Below are 22344 nucleotides of genomic sequence, written 5' to 3' on the forward strand. Positions count from 1 at the left end.
TGGCAAATGTATTTGACAAATTTCCCAGGTCCTGGTCAAATATGACACGTGCACTCTGCAGTCCTGGATCAGCTGTGTAACTGCCAAATACTATCTGCTGAACACTGGCAACATGAACTATCCTCTACATCTGCCTCTTGTTTTTCTTCCCAGTCCTGAAGCGAGTTTGGCAGTAAATAATTCCAGGCCAAGTAGAAAGTTGTTCTGCCGTGTGGAATCCCATGCAGTGCATGATGATCAGTTTGCAGTGGCTGTGGCTTCTGGTGGCATTGCTGAGCAGATATTTTTTTCACCATGGGTAGTCCTTTTGGACATGACAGGCCCCAAGTGTGTTTCCCAGGCTTGATGAGATGTTCTCATGGCAGGCTAAAGACCTCTCAGTGTTCAAGCCTCCTCTCTATTTGGTTAGTGCTGTTTTAAGGTAACTGCATTCTATAATGGCCACATATCTCTGAGCCTGATTGAAGCCAGAAATGCTAATTGCTATGTGAAACATGAAATGCATTATCATCTTAATAAGCCTTCGTAATCGAATTAGTTTTGTCCCATATTTAATTTAGTCTTTGTCCTGGAGAAAATTAAAGCAGCAAAGGCAAGATTTGGTGTAATTGTCCTCCAGCCCATGTGGAGTTTTGGACAGTCTGATGTCATAACGATGTGTAACGACTTGTTATGTGCTTACTGAAGGTTGAGCAGCAGATACCACTCTACATTCTAATGCTGTCCTAAATCTCTGAAGAGTGTTCCTATTTAATATTCCTATGACATGTTGCTTAATCAGAACTTTACTCTTGCTGTTTCCCAGACTCAGTGCTGTCATCTTGATGATTATTGGTGTACAATATATCCTCTTCTGTGTTTCTCACCCTGTCAAATTTTCCTCTTACTGCTTTGGGAAGTTCCTCTTTACTTTCAACTTAATCTCAGATGAGAGGGATATATTGCACTGAGATTATCTGTATGGGATGATCAGAGTAACCTATTTCCTTGATACTTTTGGCCCTTTGTTCACCAGAAGCAGGTGCTTCAGCTCAAATGTTAACACCATTCATGTTGGAGCACCTATATATATATATATCTGTATGTAGTACTGAGTAGGGAGAAAATCCATGGGGAAAAAGCAATTCACTCTGAATGTTTGCATATGCAAATTTTAGATGCATAAAACTGTTGAGCCCTCTTAGTTTCTCTGATCTCTTTCATGCACTTCCTTATTTTCCCTAATTGTTGTCTCAAGATGCTCCCTGCATGTGACCAGCCTCTGCAAGGAACAACTCTCATATTCTAGGTCTCAGTCTTTCTCAAGTTGATTCTGCATGAGAATGGACCTCTCAAGCCTTTGACCTTGGAGTTTGACTTTCTACGTTTGTGTAGAAAGCCTCTTTGACAGATTGGTTGTAAGGGGCCAAATTGAGTCATTCAGGATCAAATCAAGCCCCAAAGTGTTTGGTCACAGGGGTAATTTTCCAGTTTGGAAGTGGTGTTTGGGAAAAGCCCCATTCCACCTTGATCCAAAGCTGCTCAAGTAGTGGGAGCAGCTGCTTCTTAACAATTCCGTTTATTCTGTGGGATTTCAGCTGACCCTGTGGGGGTTCTGCAGGGACAGACAGCCCTGTCCTGGCATTCCCCCTTGGAATCTCTTGGGTTTGCCTGTCCAGCTCCCTCCTTCCTGGCAGAACAGGAGGAGGTTGGCTCAGTCCCTCAGCTCACCCTGTGTTTGGCTGGTGGGCAGGAGGGTCCATTTGTGCCTTCCTTTCTCTCAAGAGTCAATTTTTATTGTGGCAGTGACTGTTCCTGCCATTTCTTAATATTGAGGGGTCACAGGGTCAGTGTCCAGTTTGCATAGCTGCCATATTTTCCCATTCTCTATTCATATAACCACATTTGCAGCATGACTCAAATCTGTCCAAGAGGCAGGACCTGTCCTGAGGCTGTCTGTCACCTCCCTAGAATATGGGCTGTTCTGTCTGCACCTCGAGCAGGGGACATAAAGATGATGCACAACACAGGAGCAATGACTTATTTATTGTCCCACCTACCAGGAGCATAGCTCTGGGCAACAGTAAAAATCAGCTGCATGCTTCTTAGAGAGATCTGGCATAAGTTGGCATTTGGGGAATGTCTTCTGCTGGAGTGGCCACTCGGATGAAATATTGCAAGTGAACGACTTGGGTTTTGTTGAGGAGGATGGGAGGGCTGCAGGGGATGCAATCTCACTTCACTGCTCATTTCTTTGCAGCCTTGTGGATGATCGGTGTGTTGTGCAGCCAGAAGCAGGTGATCTTAACAACCCACCCAAAAAATTCAGAGGTAAGTTGGTCAGACAGCTCCTTAACCTTCTGCTTAGAAGTGGTTCTTGGTTTTGTGCAGTGATGTGTGGCAGTTCTGACCTCTCTGCTTTCTGTAGCATATTTTAGTGTCATCTTCTTCCACAAGTGACAGCTCATGAGGAGAAATGTGTGTGTTGAATGGCTGTGGGACTGTGGTGGTTTAACCTGAGTCATCCCCACCACGTGGGATGGGGGAGAGAACTGGGAGAGGAAGAATGTTCAGATAAAGCACTTTAGTGGAGAAAAGTTTCACACACCAGCAAAGCAAAACAATGAATTGATTGCCCATTTCCCAAGGGCAGGCAGGTGTTGGGCCAGACAAAATGCACTTCCACAGGTCCTATGGTCTGGGACATCCCTAGGGCTGGCTGTGTCCCCTCAGCCCTCACAGGTGAGGTGAGGAGCAGAAATCTGCCCAGCAGAAACATCCCTGTGGTACCAACAGCTTCCAGCACAAAACCAAAGTCTGGCTCTACCAGCTGCTGCAAAGAAAATTAACTCTGTCCCAGCCAAACCCAGCATGAAGAAAGCTTTGTGAGAGGATGGGGTTCAGCTTCTCAGTTGTTTGCCTTTCAGATCTGTCCAAACTTTCAGGATTCTTGGGAATTTTATTTCCTTTTCTCCATTCTATCACACATTCTAATTACCCAGTACCAAACCTCAGGGAGTGGGAAAACAAAAAGGAGCAAAGTGTTTGCCATGACTGTTGTTGTCTGACCTAATTTGATATGAGCTACCTTGGGCTTTGCTTTCCTTCTGCCAGGAAATTTATGCTCAGTGATAAGAAATGAGTGCTCTGCTTTGCACAGTTTGGCAAGGGCTGACTGGTTCAAGAAAAACTCAGACAGGAAAAGAATTTTGATTTGGGAATTTGGGATTTTGTTTGCAAAGATCTTGAATTCTTTTTCTCACCCCTGGGTTGCATTTTTTACCCAGGGGATAATTCAGCCAAATATTCTGCAGTTTGGGTCTGGATTTTATTGTTCAGATGTAGCAGAACTGTGTCTCAGAATCACCATCATTCTATTCAGCTTTGGCCAGGACTGCAGGTGATTGCCTTTGAAAATCATGTGCAATCTGTACTGCTTGCTGGTTTTTTGGGTTGTTTGGGTGTTTTTTTGTTTTATTTATTTTAATTTTTTTTTGCTATGACATGATATTGTATATAATGAAACTCTCCTTTTAAAATATTGCTGAAGTCTGTGAGTTCTAGTTGTTTTTTCTCCGTTTTTCCTGGAAAACTGAAGAGCTGATAATTGAAACAGTAAAGAGGCAACCTGGGGAAGTTTCAGCATTCAGTGGTGAGCTCTCCAAGAAAGAACAATGTTGTTATGTGGAACCTTGACTTGAGGCATTCTTGATGTTAAAATCATGTGGAAGAATAAAAGCAGATTTGACTGAGACTGCTGGGTGCAGAAGGAGGGGGAGGGAGAGACAGAGAGAGAAAAGAATGAGAAAAAGGCAATTCTTGCTAGCACAGTTTAGGAACTGCAAGTACAGAGAGAGACATTTGTCTGACATAGAACACCATGGTTAGACATTGTAAATGTTCTCATATTACTTATAATTTATACAGGGAGAGAAAGAATGGTGTGAACCTTTTCCAACCTTTGTAGTTACTGCATGGGGAAGTTTATGCTTAATGGTAAATGGCAACAAAAGTCATAAAATTTTAGCAGGCTTTTCTCTTATTTATACACATACTTTGTAAGTGTAGTCTGAGATAAAATGCTTTCCATGATAAACATGTTCAGAAGAAGTAATAGGGGAGTTTATCACCCCATCTTCACCAGAAGGGGAAAATGGAAATGGAAAAAAAACCCCCAGTTTTATGCAGAAGCTGGGTGGGGCTTGGAGCTGGGATAGGGGAAAGTGCCCCCTGGCAGGGGGTGGAATGGGATGAGTTTTGGGGTCCCTTCCAACCCAAACCATCCTGTGAATCATGTTGTGGTCACCCCAGCAGCTGCAGGCCTGAGGAGTGGGGTCAGGCACTGGTAATTACGAAGGAATGTTCCAAAATTTTCCTGGAGCAAGAAGAAAATGAATCAGATGGAAGTGACTCTCATTATGCCCTTACAGAGGACTGGAAAAACACTTGTGTGTTTCTGTGACCTGTTTGATGTCCCTGTGCTCCAGGTGTCCAGAGGCAGGTCAGTCCCCTCCTGGGAGGGACACTGAGCCTGTCACCTGTGGCCAGGCTTGGCAATCTCCTTTTTGGTATCATTTTTTAAGCAGTGTTGTTCTGAGCTTCTCAGAGCAGATCTGTCTCCTGTTTGCAGATGTAAAACAGTTGTAAATATAAATTTCATGCTTAATCAAGATGAGGAGAGATCTTTAGAAGCAAGATTGACTGCTTAGATATGCATAGATGACTCCAAGAAAATTCAGTGTGAAGCTCAAGCCTGTCTATCCAGTGGCAGAATGAATCCATCCTGCTTTTCTCCCTAACCACAGGTGCTTCAGGTTGTAAAAAGTCATGTTGCCAAGGCTACATTTAATCACTTGCATCTGGTGGCTGTGCTTAAATTTGAGATATTGTGTCACTAAAAACTGCTTGTGGTGTGGAAACAGCCCTGCCTGAGGAACCTGTTCCTGAAATCAGCCCCTTGCCAGAGCCTGTGCTGGGAAATCACTGCTTGGACAAGGATGGGAGGCAGGAGGGGATGTGGATGTGTTTGGTGGGACAGAGGATGTTGCAGTGGGAGCTGCTCAGCCTGCAGGGAGAGCAGAGGGATCCTGGGGACAGCAGGGCTGGCTCTGGTGACAGAAGGTGTCTGACAGATGGAGCTGGTGGTGGGGGAGCCCTGCAAAGGGTGAGGTGCAAGAGGCAGCTGAGAGTCAGAGGGGGTGGTGCATGGAGTAAAAGTGTAAATGAGATGGTTTAAAAAAAAAAAAAAAAAAGAATTCCAGGGTTATTAGATGGAAAAAAGTGAAGTGCTGGAGTTGGAAGGAGCTCCAGAGGAAGTTAGTGCAGCACACACAAGTTCCTGTGAGTGTTTACCTGCAGTCCTGCAGTTATTTCACTTGTAATGCTGTGGTGCCTCTAGGTCATTAAAATATTCATTTGAGCACTTGAAGGTGTGAAGGCAGATTCTTTTTCTTACTCTTTTCCATCCCAAGCAGAATTATTTAGCACCTGAGGTCAGGGGTTTGAGGTTGGATGGTAATTATGGGCTAAGATTTCAGTGGATTATTTTTTTAGTTCTGGATTTATGTGTCCACTTTAAACACAGTGGTTTGGGCGTGTTTGGGTTTTTTTTTTTCAAGTACAGCATTTCTCTGGCTCTTTGTGCCTCCAGCTCCAAACAATTCTAAAACTGCTTTTCAGAATGGGAGGACTGAAGAGTATATTCATTAGGGTGTTTCTTTTTAATAATGTTAATATGCAAAAGAGGTTTTTTATACTTAACTGTTGTAAATGTACTGTGTGCAGATGAGGTTCCTGGAAGAAATTGTACTTGTATGAGTCTCTAAAAAAAGAAAAAGTGTGACATTCCCTTAGTTATCCACACTCCTTTAAACAGAAAAGACAGTTAATGTTTTTATTAAGCTCCAGTTGCCATCTCTGAGTGTGACTGTGCAGCTCAGCAGTGGCTGGAGATGAATTTCCCTGTAATGTGCCTGGGTTGATGTGGGCAGTGTGACCTGGGGCTGACCCTCAGCTGGGCTAAAGCCCCAATTTCACTGGCAGTCACTCCTGCAGTGCTCACAGAGGTCCCTGCTGTGCAGATGAGGAGCAGAGCTGCTGCTGCCTGGGAGCTGTGCATGTGCAGAGGTTTATTTGTCTTCATTTGTACTGGAGCACAGCCCTGCCCGAGCCAAACGTGTTTGTTTAATGCAAGACACTGCTACTACAGCAAAGCAGTCTGTCTGACAGGCTTCTCAGGAAATTCCTTACAGCTCTTTATTTGGGATGCAGAGCTGGCTGCCAGCAGCTCTGCAAGAGATGCTTGAAACCCTGGCAAAAAGGGCACTCACTGGGTTAATCTGTCCAGCAGCTCCCTCCTTCCAGAACATTGTTTTAGTAGTTGCTGGGCAACACTCTTTTTTTGGCAAGATGTTCAAGGAATGAACCCATATCTTAGATTTAAAATACCCTCATGGCAAGGCAGAAGAGGAGTAGTTCAAATTCTGTTTGTTCTTTTGATCCTAATCCAGGCTGTGCTCCTGTGGCTCTGCAGGTGTTGGGGGCCAGCCCTGGGGGGCTCAGCCTTGAGCAGCTCCCAAGGCTGCTTTCATTTATAATTATATGGGTATAAAAACTGTTTAATATCAATCATGGAGTGGCTTGGGAATGGTTTCTGTTTCATCCATCCCATCCCTGCCATGGCAGGGACACCTCCCACTGTCCCAGGTGCTCCAGCCCCAGTGTCCAGCCTGGCCTGGGACATTCCAGGGATCCAGGGCTGCTCTGGACACCTGTGCCAGGCCTGCCCACCCTCCCAGGAAACAGCTCCTTCCCAAAATCCACAGTTTTGATGTTCTGGAGTTATCCCTGTGCTCAGCACTGAAAAGCCAATGTGCTTCTCCCCAGCAGAAATATTTTATATTTTGTCCTTCATAGCTTTGCCATCACTGATCTGAATCCTCCCCACTCCTGCTTTGTGTTACATGAAGGAAACTCCATATGAAGGAAAAATATGAAGGAAATCTGTGATTCATGTAGGTCTGCTGGAGGCTCTGGAATTCTCTTGCACACATACACATTATTTACCCTTATTTAGCCAGGGCAAGCTTGTTTATAGTTTGGCATCAGGGCTGAGATCAGGGATTCTTTCAGTTGAAGAGTCACATAATGTAATTTTCCCAAACACTTCTGAAAATTAGAAAAGAAGCTGAAACAAATGCCCAGGTCCCTCTGGCTGTTGGTTCTGGAGGAGTATGAGCAGCAGAGAGGGTGCCCTTTGCAGGCTTTGGGGGGTTCAGTGCCACCCCTGGGTTTGTCACCATTTCTCTGGGATCAGCCTGATGTTCTTGTTCAGCTCCCAGCAGGTGGGCAGCTGGAGTCCTGCTGGTCTCCACTCACTCTTTTCCTGCTCTGCTGTGGTGGAAGGGATGAAATCAGCTCTCTAAACTTTGATGTGGAGTAGCCTGAGTTGTTTCACTCTCTCAGCTGAGTTGGAGTGGGTGTTCTGCAGAGGTTTGAGCTGGAATGATGGTGCAGGGGATGGGATAGACCTGAGCTGCACAGCCAAGTTGGGGCTTCTTTTCCTTCTGGATGTGGAGTTTCTAATGCTGCTGAAATGCTTGGATACATTAATTATTAAAGTGCCTGGATTCCTTTAAGGAAAATTTAAACTAGAGTCTAAATATGGCTTTTTTTTCCCCCCTCTGATATTAGCAGTTCAAATAGCAGGATTTGTTTTTCATGCAGGAAGCAGAACTTGGGGAGTGCCTGAGTGCTGAGGCCAAAGTCTTCTTGCAGACATCCATCACTTGCAATAGAAACTCCTTTCCAATTTTGAGATGTCCAAGTGAGATTAAAATGCCTGTGCTGAATACAAGAGTAGAAAGTGGAGCATAATAGTGAATACCCACTTAAACTTTTCTGTTTTGCAGCCAAACACCATAAAAAGAAAAAAGATGCCTCTTAGCCCCTTTTTAAAAACAGTAAAAATCAAAATAAGTGTAAAATCAAAATCAACTTTTTGGTTCTTGTGATGGAAGAGAAAAATGATAAAAATACAGTCTGTTATGCCTATAATTTTTTTATTCAAAATTGAAGCATTGAGCATTTTGAGTAAAAAAAAAATCTTTCAGTCTTGCTGAATTAGGGTATAGTTAAATCTAAAATACATTTTGCTGCCTTGATGAGGAATCTTTCAGTATTTATAGAGCTGCACTAGGAAACTGCCAACTGCTTGTACACATTTAAATTTGCTGCCCTTTATAAGATGAAGAAATCCTGAATCCTGGCTTTGAACTGTGGAACTTTAGCCCACTGCAGCCTATGTGCAAGCAGATGTTGGGGACAATTGTCACTGCAGCATTTAGGTATTTTAGAAAAGCTGGGAATTTGGAAGTGTTGCTTTTTCCTGCAGAGAAGTTTTCTTTTTATCTGCTAAGGCTTGGGACACCCTGGTCAGGGGGTGCAGGAATCAAAGGGAAGCTTGGGTGGGTTTTTATCTGCAGAGTGAATTGGAAAGGTGTTTTTCTTTCATTTCCTGCATCTCTTGCAGTGGTTCCTTACTGGCCAGACAAGTTTGTGGTGCAGTCAGGAATGATTTGTGATGGAGTACCAGGATATCCCAAAGGCATCCCGAGTCTGTGGTGCTTTGTTACCCAGAGCAGCTGTGGCTGCTCATCCCTGGAAAGATCCCAGGCCAGGCTGGGCAGGGCTGGGAGCAGCCTGGGACACTGGGAGGTGTCCCTGCCATGGCAGGGTGACAATGAGATGAGCTGTAAGGTCCCTTCCACCCCAAACCCTTCAGGGATTCTGTGCTGATGTGCTTAGCAGAGATAAATGACTGGCTAAATAATTGCTGGCTTCGTTGAGATGATCAGCATTTCTCCTGTGTCCCTCTGGTGGGTGCTGGGATCAGGGGGAAGGGTCTGGCACAGGTCAGGAGGGTCTGCCCAGCTGGGGACAGTGAGGAGGAGCTGCAGAGGTTGGCTGGGCTGTGTCCCTGCTGCTCTGTGCCCAGACAGCTGCCTGCCAGCTTCTGGCCTTCAAGGGCTTTCATCTGGGTGTTGTGCATGGAGATGGAGCAGAGCAAAGCCCCTTTGGAACAGAAAGTGCCATTAATATTCATAGCTGGAACTCTGTGAAACCCCATCTGTTGGTTCAGTTCAGCAGAGGAAGGAGGGGGATTTATTTCAACTCCTGGGAGAAGTTTGATCTGTGCATTTGGTCCCTCTGGAAATGGGGGCAGTTCTGTTCTGACAAGTTTTGTGTGGGACAAAGGGGGTTGACTGTGCCCTAAATTGAAGAACTGGGCAAAATGCTCTTTGGAACATGTATTCTTTCTCAGCTCTTGCAGGTCTGAGCCTTTTCCCCGTGGAAAGCTCAGGGTATTTCAGGTAGGATTGAGGAAGGGATTGCCAGAAAGCAGTGCTGAGCTATTAAGTAGAGCAGTTCTGTTAATAAACCTGGTCCCAACCTTGTAGACAAAAGAATACTGTGGCTTTGTTGCCATAGTTTCAGTGCAAAATCTGACCTTAGCTACAATAACATTCAGTTAGAAAGAACTAGCTAATCAGTTTTCTAAAATTAGTGTGTTCCCTAGTACATAAGCCAGTATGAACAGGATATTTAATGAAATATTATACTTAGTCACAAGAGCCCAAGGGAGTGAAATGCCTTGATGAATTGTGGGGGTGGGGTGACATTGGTGCCTATCTTTTAATATAGCAAAGTTATTAAAATTTGGGACTTGCTTAATATTTAGAGTAGCCAAGTGTGTTCTGTGCACCCTGTTTTGCTGTGTTGCTTTTGAAAGAGTCTGTTCTGTGAGCTGGCAGGATTGAGATGCTGGGGAATCTCTTCAATCCCAAGTGCTCCCAAGGACCTTCAGGTGAATTGAGGGTGGGTGCTGTGTGTTCTGCCAGCACAGCCCAGTGCTCTGCAGGGAGAGGAGCTCACTCCTTTGGCAGGATGCAGGCAGATGGATAATGTCATAAATTGTGTGGAAAAAACCCTGTGTGTGAGGACAGAAGTCTCCCAGGTACTGGGAACATCTTGAGCTGTACATTCATTATCTAAAGTGCTGAGAGACTTAAGGGAGAGCCTCAGGTAAGGTCTGGGGTGGAAAATCCTGCTGGCAGTCCAGAACACCTCACTGAGAGAACATTTATTGTGCCCAGGCTCACTGACCTGGCCCTGGGTGAGATTTTATCCAACTGTGGTAACCTAGAGCCAAAGATCTCTTTCTTTCCAGTACAAGAGCTGTGATGAATTATTGTTTTCTTATGTGCAGTTTGGTATAAATATAAATAATACAGAATAGGCAAGGCTGGGTGGGTTGTCTGTTCTTCACTTCTGCTTGGAGTTCTTTGGAGCTGGATTCACCTGCTGTTGGGTGCTTGAGACACCCAAATACTCAGGGAAAGGTGTTTTAGACAAGGATCATCTAAATGATGCTTCCCAGTTTGGTGGGAGCTTTTGGAATTTGGCAGCCAGTGAGTTATTAGAGTTACCAGGGGGTCATCACCTGTGAGGGCTTTGCAGTTGAGGTTCAAAGTGCTTTTATTCAGTCACAGGCAGCTGTAGTTCCCTTAAAGACATTCCCAGGAGTGCTGTGGGCTGTGCTGGATGTGTGGAAGCACAAACATTGCTGCCAAACTCACTCAGGTTTGGTTCAGAAAAGCATTTCCAGCTTGGAAGTGCTGACACTTGCAGGGCTGAGCTCAGGCTCAGCCTCTTGGCTGCCCTTGGCTTGGATGTTTCCTGATGAGCACAGTCAGGGGAGGTGTGATCCCTGCTCCTGCATCCTCCTCCACATCTGCATTTGCATGTTGGTGCTTCAGGAGTTTTGGTTTTAGCTCTGCCTTTCCCAGGATGCTTGAGGGAAGCTTAAGGAACCAAACCTGGCCTCTCAAGCTTTTTCTCCTGGACACTTCTCTGTGGCCAGGTTGGATTTCCTGTCATCCCTTGAGGTGTTTGGTTTTTCAGAGGGAGCAGGTGGGTGCACTGTGACACCCCTGGGGAGCCCATCTGTGTCCAGCTCTTCAGTCTGTTCTGTATCATCTCCCTTCTCTTGCTTTTAGAACACAGTGAAGTTCTATGCATACAAAAAACTTCACTTATTTTCCTTTAAAAAGAAGGCTTCATACTTGGAAATGAGTTACAATTCAAAAATATTTTCAGTTTAGGTTATTTACTTAAGAAGACAAGAGATAAATGTGCTAAGTACCTGTATCAAGGAGGCCTTACAGGTGCTGTGCCCAAGTGCCACATGCAAGTCATTAGTCCAAGAGGAACCCAACCCAGAAGTTAAATAATTTCACTTCTGATTTTCTGGGCAGGCTGTTCTTCACTGAGCAAGAGTCCTGAGTGCAGTGGTGCTGTCTCAGGGAGGTGAAGCTGTGAGTGCTCGTGTTTGAGAGCAGTGAGAAGGAAAGTGGAGAGGCTGCCAGCAGAGCCAGCCATAAAAATGTGCTGTGAGAGAAGGCAAACCTTGCCAGGTGTCTTCAGCAAACACTCTGTGCCACTCACACCTTCCTGCCTTCCCACACTGCTGGAGATGGAATATTCTGCCCTTCTTGCAGGGTCTGGATTCATCCTTCAGCATGAAATGTGGTACTTAATGTGTCAGCACCTGAGTGTGATCCCTCTCCTTCAATCCCTGCACAGTTCCAGCACCTCCAGCTGCATTCTTGACATTCTGGGTGGAGATGGAGGTGCCAGTGCTGATCTGTCAAGCTCCTGCTGATTGGGAGCCTGAGTGGATAAAAACCTCCAGTCTTTGCTGCCTGACTTGAGAGTCTGTGATCCAAACTCCAGGAAACAAGTGAGCTGTTGCTGAAGGCTCTTGTCTCTGAAAACTGCTTTGCATTTTTTTGCCATCCAGAGAGGAATTTGCTGCTTTGAGGTCAGTCTTGAAAAGCACCTGACTGGATCTTTAGGAATAAACTGTTTGTTTCCTTGCTTGGCAACTGGCTGGCTGGGGGCAGGGAGTTGCAAAAATCCTGGATTAGCTTTAGTGGCCCTTGACAAATGTGTAAAAGAAGCCTTATGTCTCACATGAGCATGGAAACACCAGATTGACACTGAGTGCAGTGTTCTTTGACAATTTTATTCTAATGAACAACTATTCAGAGAGGGACTCAAAGGACTTAAGTGTTAGGGCTGACACTTCTTCATTCCCAGCTTGTGAAAACAGTCAGCACTGAGCCCCAGTGTTGGCAATTATCATCTGTTTTGATTATGTAATGTACAGAAGTTCAGTGCAAACATAACTCCTTGTGTTGTGGTTGAAGAGCCTTTCTGTAGCTCTCAGTGATGTTCAGAGCAAGAAATCTCCTGCAAGCTCCACTGCCAGCAGAGAAACCATGACAGTGCTGAAAACTCTGCTACAGGATCCTCCCCTGCCTGAACCAGAGCAAATTCTGCCTGAGCTGGGTTTTATTGAGGGTGCAGAGAGCTGTGCTATGCAGAAGCAATCTGGTAGCACTTAGACCTTGCATTTAGTGAATGTCAACCCTTTTATTTGTCGAGGTTAAAAATTACACAGGGGAAAAAAATAAACACAGAATTTGCAGGCATGAGGAAGTGAGGGAGCTGGATGAGGGAGCAGCCATCCTGAAAAGGAAAAAATCTGAGCTAGAGCTGCAAAAATGCTTTCCCTCCCCTTTGGAGCAGCATGTGGGCTCCAGGCAGCAGCAGCTGGCTTTGGGGCAGAGCTTGGGGCTGGTGGTGGCCCAAATCTCTGGGAGCCAGTCCAAAGGGGGATTCCAGCCCACAGCTGCTCCTGCTGCCCTAAAGCTCTTTTATTGTCAGAGAAAGGGGAATAATTTGAGCATTTTCAGAGTGTAACCAGCATGGAAGGAGAAGAGTTGAGTCCCCTCTGGAGGGGAGTCAGGAGCAGGGAGGGCTGAGCTGGGTGTTGACTTTGGTGCTTTCCCAAAAGCAGGAATTGCAGTGCTGATCTGGCCAATGCTCCAGACCCACAGCTCTGATTTACCAGCACCAAGTGGTGGATCTGTGATGCTGCCTGCTCACAACTGGCTTCAGCACTGAGCCTTTCCCAGCCACAGCTTTTCATGTATTTAACTGGATTTTTATGGCAAATGCATCCAGGTGCCTTTGGCTTCTTGCTCATGTCTTAACACCAGGATTGAGCAAATTATGGAGCAGACACTTTGGTGCAGCTTTGCTGGGGTTAGTATTGACTTACTTTGTTCTGACCTTCAGAATTGCATTTTCCTTGTTGATTGGAAAGCAAATACTGTCCCATACTCAGGTGATCACACTAAAACTGATCAGAAGCTGAGGTCCTGTAAGAGTGACTTGATCACCACATTTTCCTGGTGGAAACACACAAATGAAAATTGTGTGTTTGCTGTAGGAACATTTGGCAGTGTTATGGGATGGTGGCTCCAAAGGGAGAATAATCCCTCCTTGCTGCAAAGTGCACCCTCAATAAATAGGAATGGCTCCAGCCTTGGCATTGGAGGTAAATCTGAAGGCAATGTAGATTTTACAAATAACCTTCTTGGTTGGCATTGACAAGCTTTAAAATAAGTAAAGAATTTCTTTCCTCCCACTCCCTGTCAGGCAGATGGCCTTGGTCATGAAGAATGACAATGAGGAGAAGATCCTTCAAATATGATCTATAAGGTTTAATCCCAAATATAATTTTTTTCCATATGCAGCCTGTCATGTGCTGCAAGTTTTTGTGTTCTGTGAAGATTTGGGCAATTTGACAGATGATAATTCTGCATTGGGATCAGAATTTGCCTGCAGAGAACTCTGGGCTTTAACAGCTTATTTGTGTTGCAGTCTCCTTACAGGTTCATGTATATATTTCTGTATGTATATATAAACAAATAAACATTGTAGGAGAAAGGAGTACAAGATATAGAGATGATTTTATATTTAATTTTAGTAGCTTATGCTCTGAATACCCATTAATACTTCACAGCAGCTCCTTTTAATTTTAATATCACAGTTGACATTTAATTTGTAGTTCTTACCTGATGGAAAAATAACTGAGAGGATGTGTTTTCATGTTGGTATTTTAATATTTGGGTGCAGTTACCTTGAAAGATCCAGAAGGATCACCACAGCTGCTCAGTGCTCCCAATCCTCAGTGGGAGGACCTTGAAGGCAGAGGAGCAGCAGGGAAAGCTGAAAGGGAAGAAATGGGATTAATTCTGTGCCTGCCTGGGGTGTTTGATTGAGGGAAAACCCTGCAGAGGCTGAGCTGGTTCAGGGTGTGTTTCCAGAGGGATGTCACAACTCCCTGTGCTGCCCATGCACCCACTAAATGGGGAGAGGGATGTAGGATGGGAGGAAAACCTTGCAGGGTTTTTGATGTGGAATCCACATGGAGATCTTATTCTTCCCACTGATGAGTCAAGCAATGTTCAGAGTTGAGCAGGAGAAAATATTCTGTTCTTCCAACTTCTCCATGAATCCCTTACTGAGAAAGAATATGAAAATATCCAAGTTTTTTAATTTTCTGAAATTCAGCAGAAAAAAAGAAACACAACCCAAAACCTCAGAGAAAAAGTCAAGTTCTTTGGGGGACGATAAAAAAACATAAAAATGGATTCTTGCTTTCAGGCCCTTTCCAGGGGATTTTTCTGAGCAGCAGTTCCTTTCTTTGAGCTCTCAGTGTTATTTTCATACCTGATGGCTGCATAGATTTGTGCTGAAGGATCTTTGAGATCCTTCACCAGGGTTTGCTCCTGCTGAAACCATTGAGGGATTGAGGGGAGCAGTCTGCATCTCACTCTGAATTAATTCCACCCTGCTGGACCTCGTGTTCCCTGCAGGTGTTTCCAGTGTTTACATTTGCTGTTCTCTTTCTTGTGCCTTTTCTCTGCAGAAATGCTGGATTGGCCTGTCTGCTCTGGGTTTTTAGAAGTCTGCTGAGCCTGCTCCTTGCTCTGATGTTTAATGCAGGATTGAAGTTAAACACTGTGTTGGGAGCTAGATATCAAAGTATTCAAAAACCAAAAATAAAAGGGGGAGAGAAAATGTGAAGTAAAGAAGCTGCAGCCTTAGACTGAAAAACTCAGGAACTTTAAAAGAAAAACTTTTATCTGTCAGGAGTTTTGAAGTGCCTGTCACTTAGTGTTCCTTCCTTCAAGTCCTGTTTGGGGGCTCATTTCAGAAAACCACAGTGACTCAGCTACTTTGAATATCTGTTCTGTGGCGCGTGTTGGAAGCTCCCAGAGTTTCTCCCACCTCCAAATGTGGTTTTTATTGGTGGATAATTCACTGGCAGGATCTTGTGTGCTGTGCTAATTTAAACCACACTTCCAATATTTAGATTTTTCCAAGTGTAAAGGCACAATGCCCTGATGTTGGTAAGTACAAAGGAGGACGTTTGTTTATAAATATTTATTATTTTGCAGTTGTAAAGGTAAGCTTATCTAGATTTCTGTTCCAGATAAATGCTGAGTTCCTCTGTACAACACTAAATGTTCTCAAGGGTGAGATTTGCCTTGTGCTGTTTTATGTCCTCGAGCTCTTTGGCAATGGTGTTGGTTCTGGACAGAGCTTTTGCTGGAGCATCAGCTCCAGTGAGAGTTCCTGAATGTATCAAAGGGAATTTCTGAGCAAAATATTCAAAATTTGTGTGTCAATATAAACACAAACCAGAACTAATGACCTGTACAGGAGGGAACCACATGCCTGTGGTCAGGCTACAATATTTTTATTCCCTGCTTGACACTCAGAGGATGGTGGGAATAGATGATAAGGGCTGGATACTTGTGATGGCTGGGGAAGGAAGGTGTGCACTGGAATAACATGGATCCACAGGAATTCCTCACCCATCAGTGATGGAGCTGTGGCACAGCATCCTGTGAGGGTTTGCTGCTCCCAGCTGGGGTTTTTGGGGTTCACATGGAGCCAGCCCAACATCTGGCAGGGATTTCTGCAGGGCTGAGCTCCCAGCCATCACCTCTGAATTTCTCCTTCTCTCTGAGTTTCCTGGTGTGCGTGGAGGGGTTGCCATGGAGGGAGCGTGGGGTGGAGTGGGCAGAGGCAGCTGCTGCAGCACTGGGGGAGGATCCTGCTCTTGCAGCAATCCTGGGAACTTCTGCTGCTGCCCAGAGCTCTGCACATTCCCTGGGGAGAGTTCTGATGGTTGGTGGGCACGGGGGGAGCTGTTATGTGAGCAAAGTGCTTTCCCTGCTCTGCTCAGGAGGGTGAGGAGCTCATGGCCATGGTGGCCTTCATGGACCTTTGGGTTCAGTCAGGTTCCTTGTCCATCCTGTGTGCATTTCTGCACTGTTTAAACCATTGGAAAGAATGGATGAGGCACTCAGTGCCATGGTTTAGTTGATAAGAAGATGTCTGGTCATAGGTTGGACTTGATCCCAAAGGTCTTCTCCTGCCTAGTTCATTCTGTGATTTTGCCCCTTCATGGTTTGCCCCTTCAAGGATGTGCAGAACAACTCTATTACTTCTTGAAAGTCCTCTGCAAGTTTTTAATCTGTTACTTTTTTGTAAGTCCTCTGCAAGTTTTTAATCTGTTACTTTTTTTGTAAGTCCTCTGCAAATTTTTTAATCCCTGTTACTTCTTTGAAAGCCCTCTGCAAGTTTTTAATGTTACTTCTTTGTAAATCCTCTGCAAGTTTTTAATCTGTTATTTCTTTGTAAGTCCTCTTCAGATTTGCAATCTAGCAAAAGGGTGTTCTGATGGTGAACTGACAGATCCATCTGCTCCATCACAGTGGGTTTATCAACAGTTTCAGTTTCAATATTTTTAGTGGAAAAGTTGATTTGTGTATGTCAGAGGCATATGGCTTAAGGCTTGTGCTCAGCAGCTGTTTGGGTGCATTTATTAGGAAAAATACCACGCAGGGATGTTTGAGACAATCTCATTCTCTGGGGTGGGGTTGGGGTGTTTGGGGTCACTCAGAACCCAGGAGCAGCCCTGCAGTGCAGGCTGAAGCTTTCTCAGTTTAATGGTCATTTGTGTCCCCAGACTGGGACACAGTGTCTGGGAGTGTGGGCAAGCTGATGACAACTCTCCAGACATGTTACATCAAAGAAAAGGAGATAATGTGCATGAAAACTGTAACACTTGGCAGTGTCTGTAGTGGAGCAGCCCAGGGCTGGAATAGCAGATCTGTTCATCCCTGTGCAGCACTGTTCTGTCCCTGCTCTGACCTGCTGTCACCCCTCCAGCCTCAATATTGCCTTGTAAAAAACAGCATTATTCTCAGTGTCACAAAGCCATTTGGCTCAGGAGCTGCTCTGCAGTGCACGTGGGTCTCCAGCAGCTCATCTGCTTCTCCTCAAATACGGAGTTTTTTGTCATTTTTTAACCACACTTGCAATGGTTTCACCTTGTAAAAAAAAACCTTCAAAGCTTTTTGAATGAGCAGGAGGGGAAATCTGCACAGTGGAACCAGTGACACTCCTGGTCATTAATGGTTCTGTTTCTGCAAGGGCTGGAGGTGGTGGAAATACAATCCACTGAGTTTGTGCCAGCCAATATCTTTTGTTCAGACCCATAATCCTTCCTGAAGAAGTTTTTCATTTCACTTTCATCTAGTATTTAAGTGTTCTTTAATAAAAAACAGTGGATTTGTTCTGCAAATGCCTAACATGCAGTTTGTGTGTTAGCAGAACTTCTGGAATATCTTCAATGGGCAAAGAGAAGGCATGGTTGGTATCATGAACTTCACTTTTAAAAGTCCAGAGAGCTGGCAGACAAATTTACCTCATTGCTCCAGTGCTGTTCCTTCACAGCATCTCAGTGAAGTGGGAAATGCACATAAAATGTCCCATATCCTCAGATGTTTTGAGGGGATTTTTTTTTTTTTTTTTTTTTTTTTTTTTTTTTTTGCTTTGTACCATTTATCTCAGAATAAGGTTCAGATACTTCATCAGAACAGTTGGCACTTTCCATGATGGAGCCTTTGGATAACATCAGTTTTCTGATGTTTCTGATCCAAAATTCATTTGGGATTTGCTGAAACACTTGTTATTTCTGAATGGGTTTTTTTGGGCACCTCTAATACCAAGGACACTTGCAGTCCAGATTTCATAACTTGTGTCTGGTTTATCACATGGAAGTTTCCTGTTGGATCAAGAGGCTGAGAATCTTATTTTTTCCAAAGCTTGTGGGTAAAAATTATTCCTGTGGTCAGCAGGTGGGTGGCACAGTCCTGTGCTACCTCGTGCTGCTGCAGTTTTCCCCTGGAGTGATAAATCTGGGCAGGATTGTTTGAAATCTCCCCTGTGGGAGGGTTGGCAGGGCACTGACCCTCCTGGAGCTGGGATTTGGGGGCTGGGACCTGCAAGTGGCACCACTCAGGTGTGGTGAACTTCTGACAACTCTTCCTTTTACAGCAGAGCCTGAGAGGGCTCCAGGAGCTTTTGGAATTCTCCACCAGGGCTGGGTTGTTCTGTGGGGCTCAATTTCACTGTGGCTGCCTTGGACACTTGTCACCATTTCAGGCTCTGCCCTGCTCTGCAGACCCACAGTTGTAAAGTGATATTATCAAATCTGTGGGATGGAATCAGATTTTTTTTTTTTTTTGGTCATTTCTGCTGTTTCTGAATGCCAGGATTTTGTGCAGAAAATGAAAGTTCAGCTGAAACCTGATGAAATTAATTTGAAACTTGAAATCCTGCAGATCAAGGCACAAAACTGGTGTAGATCTGGAAGAGGAGACTGGACCACCTGACACAACCAGAAAGCAGTTCTAATGCAATTACCATGGAATTAATAACTGAAAATAAAGACAGTGATTGAAACAGATGAAGAAAGAGAACAGAAAGGAGCAGGCAGTGTTAAAAGAAGATTTCAGTTCATTTTTTCTCAACTTGGAAGGTTATTTCTGCTTTGAGGCTGCTGACAGAGGTGGTATTTGTGAGCCAGATTTGTGTATCTTTGCTCACTCTGGGTGGATGTGGGGTAGGATGCCTTCAGTGCTGCAGCTGGTGTTATTTAATAATTTTCCCAGCCCATCCATCACTTCTGAATCCAGCATTCTCCCTCACTGATTCATGTGTTACCATTGTGTCAGTAAGGCAGCTTGAAAGATGGCTGAAAACATTGAAAATACCTAATTATTGTTCTTTGTGGAAAAGGAAGTTTTTTAATAGCTGTGGCACAAAGCAATTTGAATACATTTATTTTCTGTAGCATTTTCAGACACACAGAGAGGATATTCTTTTTACTGTTTCTTTTCTTGTCTCCTGGATTTCAGGGCAATAATGGAGGCATTGTCAGCACCTAAACCCAGATTTCTTTGCACATGGAGTTAAAGAAATGAAACTTGTGGTTTTCTTTTCAGGTGTGTTTTAACTCTTTGGATTATCCCATGAAGTTTTGGTGCTCCTGTGGGCTCTTACACCCTGTTCTCCAGAGAGATAATCAGCTGTGAAAAACCAAGGAGCCAGAGAAGCTGCTCTGTGTGTTGGAAAATAGACAGCAAGTTCACAGAGTGTTTATTTCTGCAGCAGGCTCACACTGGGAGTGTGTATGGAACATCCCTGAGATGGATGATCCTGTGTTCCACTGCTTTTGCTGGGAGACAATGAGCCAGTAGAGCAGGCAGAAATAAATTGAATTACGTTCATGTGTTTAAAAATGAAAGGAGAAAACAACAGCTCAGTTGAAGTTGAGAAAGGAGCAGTTTGTCTTTAGCAGCTCAGTGTTTGTGGAAGCACGTGGGCAGCAGGTGAATTGCATCCCTGTGGGAGCATCCCTGGGAGCTGGGATTGACTTTGCCTTAAGGGAAATTTGGGTTAGATGTTAGAGTTTTTTACAGGAAGAGTGATGAGGTACTGGAATGGTCTGGCCAGGGAGGTGGTGGAGTCACCATCCCTGGGTGTGTTTAAGAAAAGACTGGCTGTGGCACTGGGTGCTGTGGGTTAGTTGAGGTGTTGGGCTGGGTTGGAGTTGATACTCAGATACACTCAGGCACAATCACACCCACTCAGGTGCTTCAGGTGATGGCCAGCCCTCCATGAGTGCCTCTCTCACAGTCTCTGGGGTTTCCCTGTTGGCAGTGACCACCCTGCATCTCCAGCCCCACTGAACCCCCCAGGGATGTGCTGCCAGTGGGGTGAAGGCCTGCAGGCCCCTCCTGGCAGCCTCTGCTTCCTCCCAGGGCCGTGGAACATTTCTTCTCCCCATCTGCAGTGCAGCCCATGTGTGCTGGCTGCCTCCCATGCTGGATCCAGCTGTCTGCTGTCCCCAGCCCTGTGCCTCTGCTGCCTTGGCTCCTGCTGCTCGCTTCCCTTTTTTGGTAACGCTCGGCTCCTCAGCCCTGCCTGCAGCAGGCTCCTGCACTGCTTTAGGGACTGCTTTCCACTTTCATTTTTGATCTCTAAAGCCATGGATTGTGTTTCAGCAGCGGTGCTGGCACAGCCTAACTCATAAGTGTTGTCAGACTGGAATATTGTGGTTTCTAGAAGTGCTTGGCTGTTTTACTCTCTCTGTAATGCTCTGCCTTGCTGCTGCAGAGGCAATATACAGCAGCACTTGTGTTTATGGGGTATATACACCTTGTCAGCATAACCTGCTTATTAAAATGACTTCCAGAGTGCAGCCTTCAGTGCTGAGATTACGTTCTGGAGGCCAGATTTTAATTAGCTGCATGATTTGTTGGCGTTTTCCGCGCTGTGTTCCTGGGAGGGGAAGCGGCGCCCGAGCGAGCTGGGACAGATTGAGCTGCATCACTTGATGGGCCTCAGCAGAGCATCCCTGGGCCCCTGCCAGAAGGGATGGGGACTGTTTAAAGTGGAGAGAAGGGAGAGGCCTTGGGGAGGTGGAAGACTCAGGCCCAGCAGCAGAAAGTGAGGAATATAAACTTCCAGGGTGGAGGTGTTCTGCTGGGTTTGCCTGGGCAGCAGGACTCTGCTCAGCTCCAGGCTGTTGTTTCCTATTGATGTTTTTTTTTTTGCATTGATCTTTGCTTTCTTAAGCCAGTTTCTGGAAAGCTGAACATCTGTGGCAGCTCAGAGCTCCTGGGTGCTGCCCGTGTCTGCCCACAGTGTTGGTCACAGCTGGCTGTGCTCTCTGAGCTCTGCAGAGCAGCCACCAGCTTGGGAATTCACTCAGGAGCTGTCAGAGGCTGCTCTCAGTCAGCTGCATGCAGAGAGGAGGAGGGTGGGCACGTGGCAGTGCATAGGGAAGCATCCATGGTGTGGGAACTGTGCTTAGAAAAGGAGTTGTCCGTGCTGTGCTGTGAGAAAAAGTGCAGTTGGAAAATAGAGAAGAAGAAACATGGCTAAAAAGCAGTAATTGTTTTTTTCCAGTTTTGCTTTCTGGCAGAGCCTCAAGTGAAGTTTCTTGTACTTGCAGAACAAGAGAGAAAACCCAGGAGGGAAATGGGCAGGAATGCCACTGACCAGTCTTTTATCTTGGTATCTGTGGGACACAGGACCCTGCAGATATTGCTGGGAGAGGGAGAAATTCTCTCCTGCCATGTCCCTGTGGAGAGGGAAAATATCATGGCATGAAACTGTAAAAATGAATAGGTTAAATACAGAAATAGTGCAGTGCTGGAAGGGATCACTTCAGGTGTTATGCCAGGAATGGAGGAAATTCTGCCCTTGGAGGGGAGGGATGGGCTGAGGGAGCTCCAAGGGGCTGCCAGCCCTGAGAACCTGCTTTGGAATTCTCCAGGACTTCAGGAGGGCAGCACCTGGTGCAGAAGGGAAGAAACAAACAAGTAATTCAGGCAAGGGATCTCAAGTGCTTCATTAGCATAAGAAAAATTGAAACACTAAATTCAATTTTATTATTTCTTCCATTCTTCCAACCAAGACCTCAATAATATTATCAAATATTTATTTAATCTCCCTACATCTTTTTTTGGCAATGCAGTTTTTCTTTAAGCCAAATCCATTTAAGAGCTGGAAATGGAGCTGCTTTATTGAACAGCTGAAAAATTTGCCTTTTTTCTTGCATGATGCTGTGGTGCTTCATTCCTTGTGACACGCACACGAGACATTTTTAAACAGAAGTGACTTTTATTATGCTGTTCAGTCAGCTCTGTCTAATAGCACAACAGTGTTCTTTCCATGCTGGTCAACACTGATGCTTCCAGAGGGGGTTTGAAATTTGATCTTTCCTTGTTCTTCCTGTGCTCAGAGCTTCCAAGCTTTCCCTGCCTCCTGCCCCCACTTCCTGCCCTGTTTTCAGCAGGAACTTTAATCCAGAAAAGCAGGAGCAAGTGAAGAAGCAAATGTGAGAGTGAAATCCAAGGGGTGAGCAGCCAAAATTAAATGAAATGTGGCCAGAAAATAAATATGCTTTGGTTTACTTCCAGGGTGAATGTAGACTGAAAAGCCCCAAAGATTTTGAGGAGGGGAATGTCTCAGGGTTCCCATCCTGAGAATTGTGTTGGTGTCTCACAGGGAGGTTTGGCGTGG

At 45.1% G+C, this 22344-nt stretch overlaps 1 protein-coding gene across 1 annotated transcript in view; it reads left to right on the forward strand.

Annotated features, from left to right (window-relative positions):
* ITPR1 (inositol 1,4,5-trisphosphate receptor type 1) overlaps positions 1-22344 on the forward strand; it is a 158846-nt gene that overhangs the window by 15341 nt on the left and 121161 nt on the right. The window contains 1 exon segment of the mRNA XM_079316953.1: positions 2240-2310. Within this exon segment, the coding sequence (XP_079173079.1) occupies positions 2240-2310 (71 nt within the window).

The sequence above is a fragment of the Erithacus rubecula genome (genome assembly GCF_903797595.1).
Source record: "Erithacus rubecula genome assembly, chromosome: 13".
NCBI lineage: Eukaryota > Metazoa > Chordata > Aves > Passeriformes > Muscicapidae > Erithacus > Erithacus rubecula.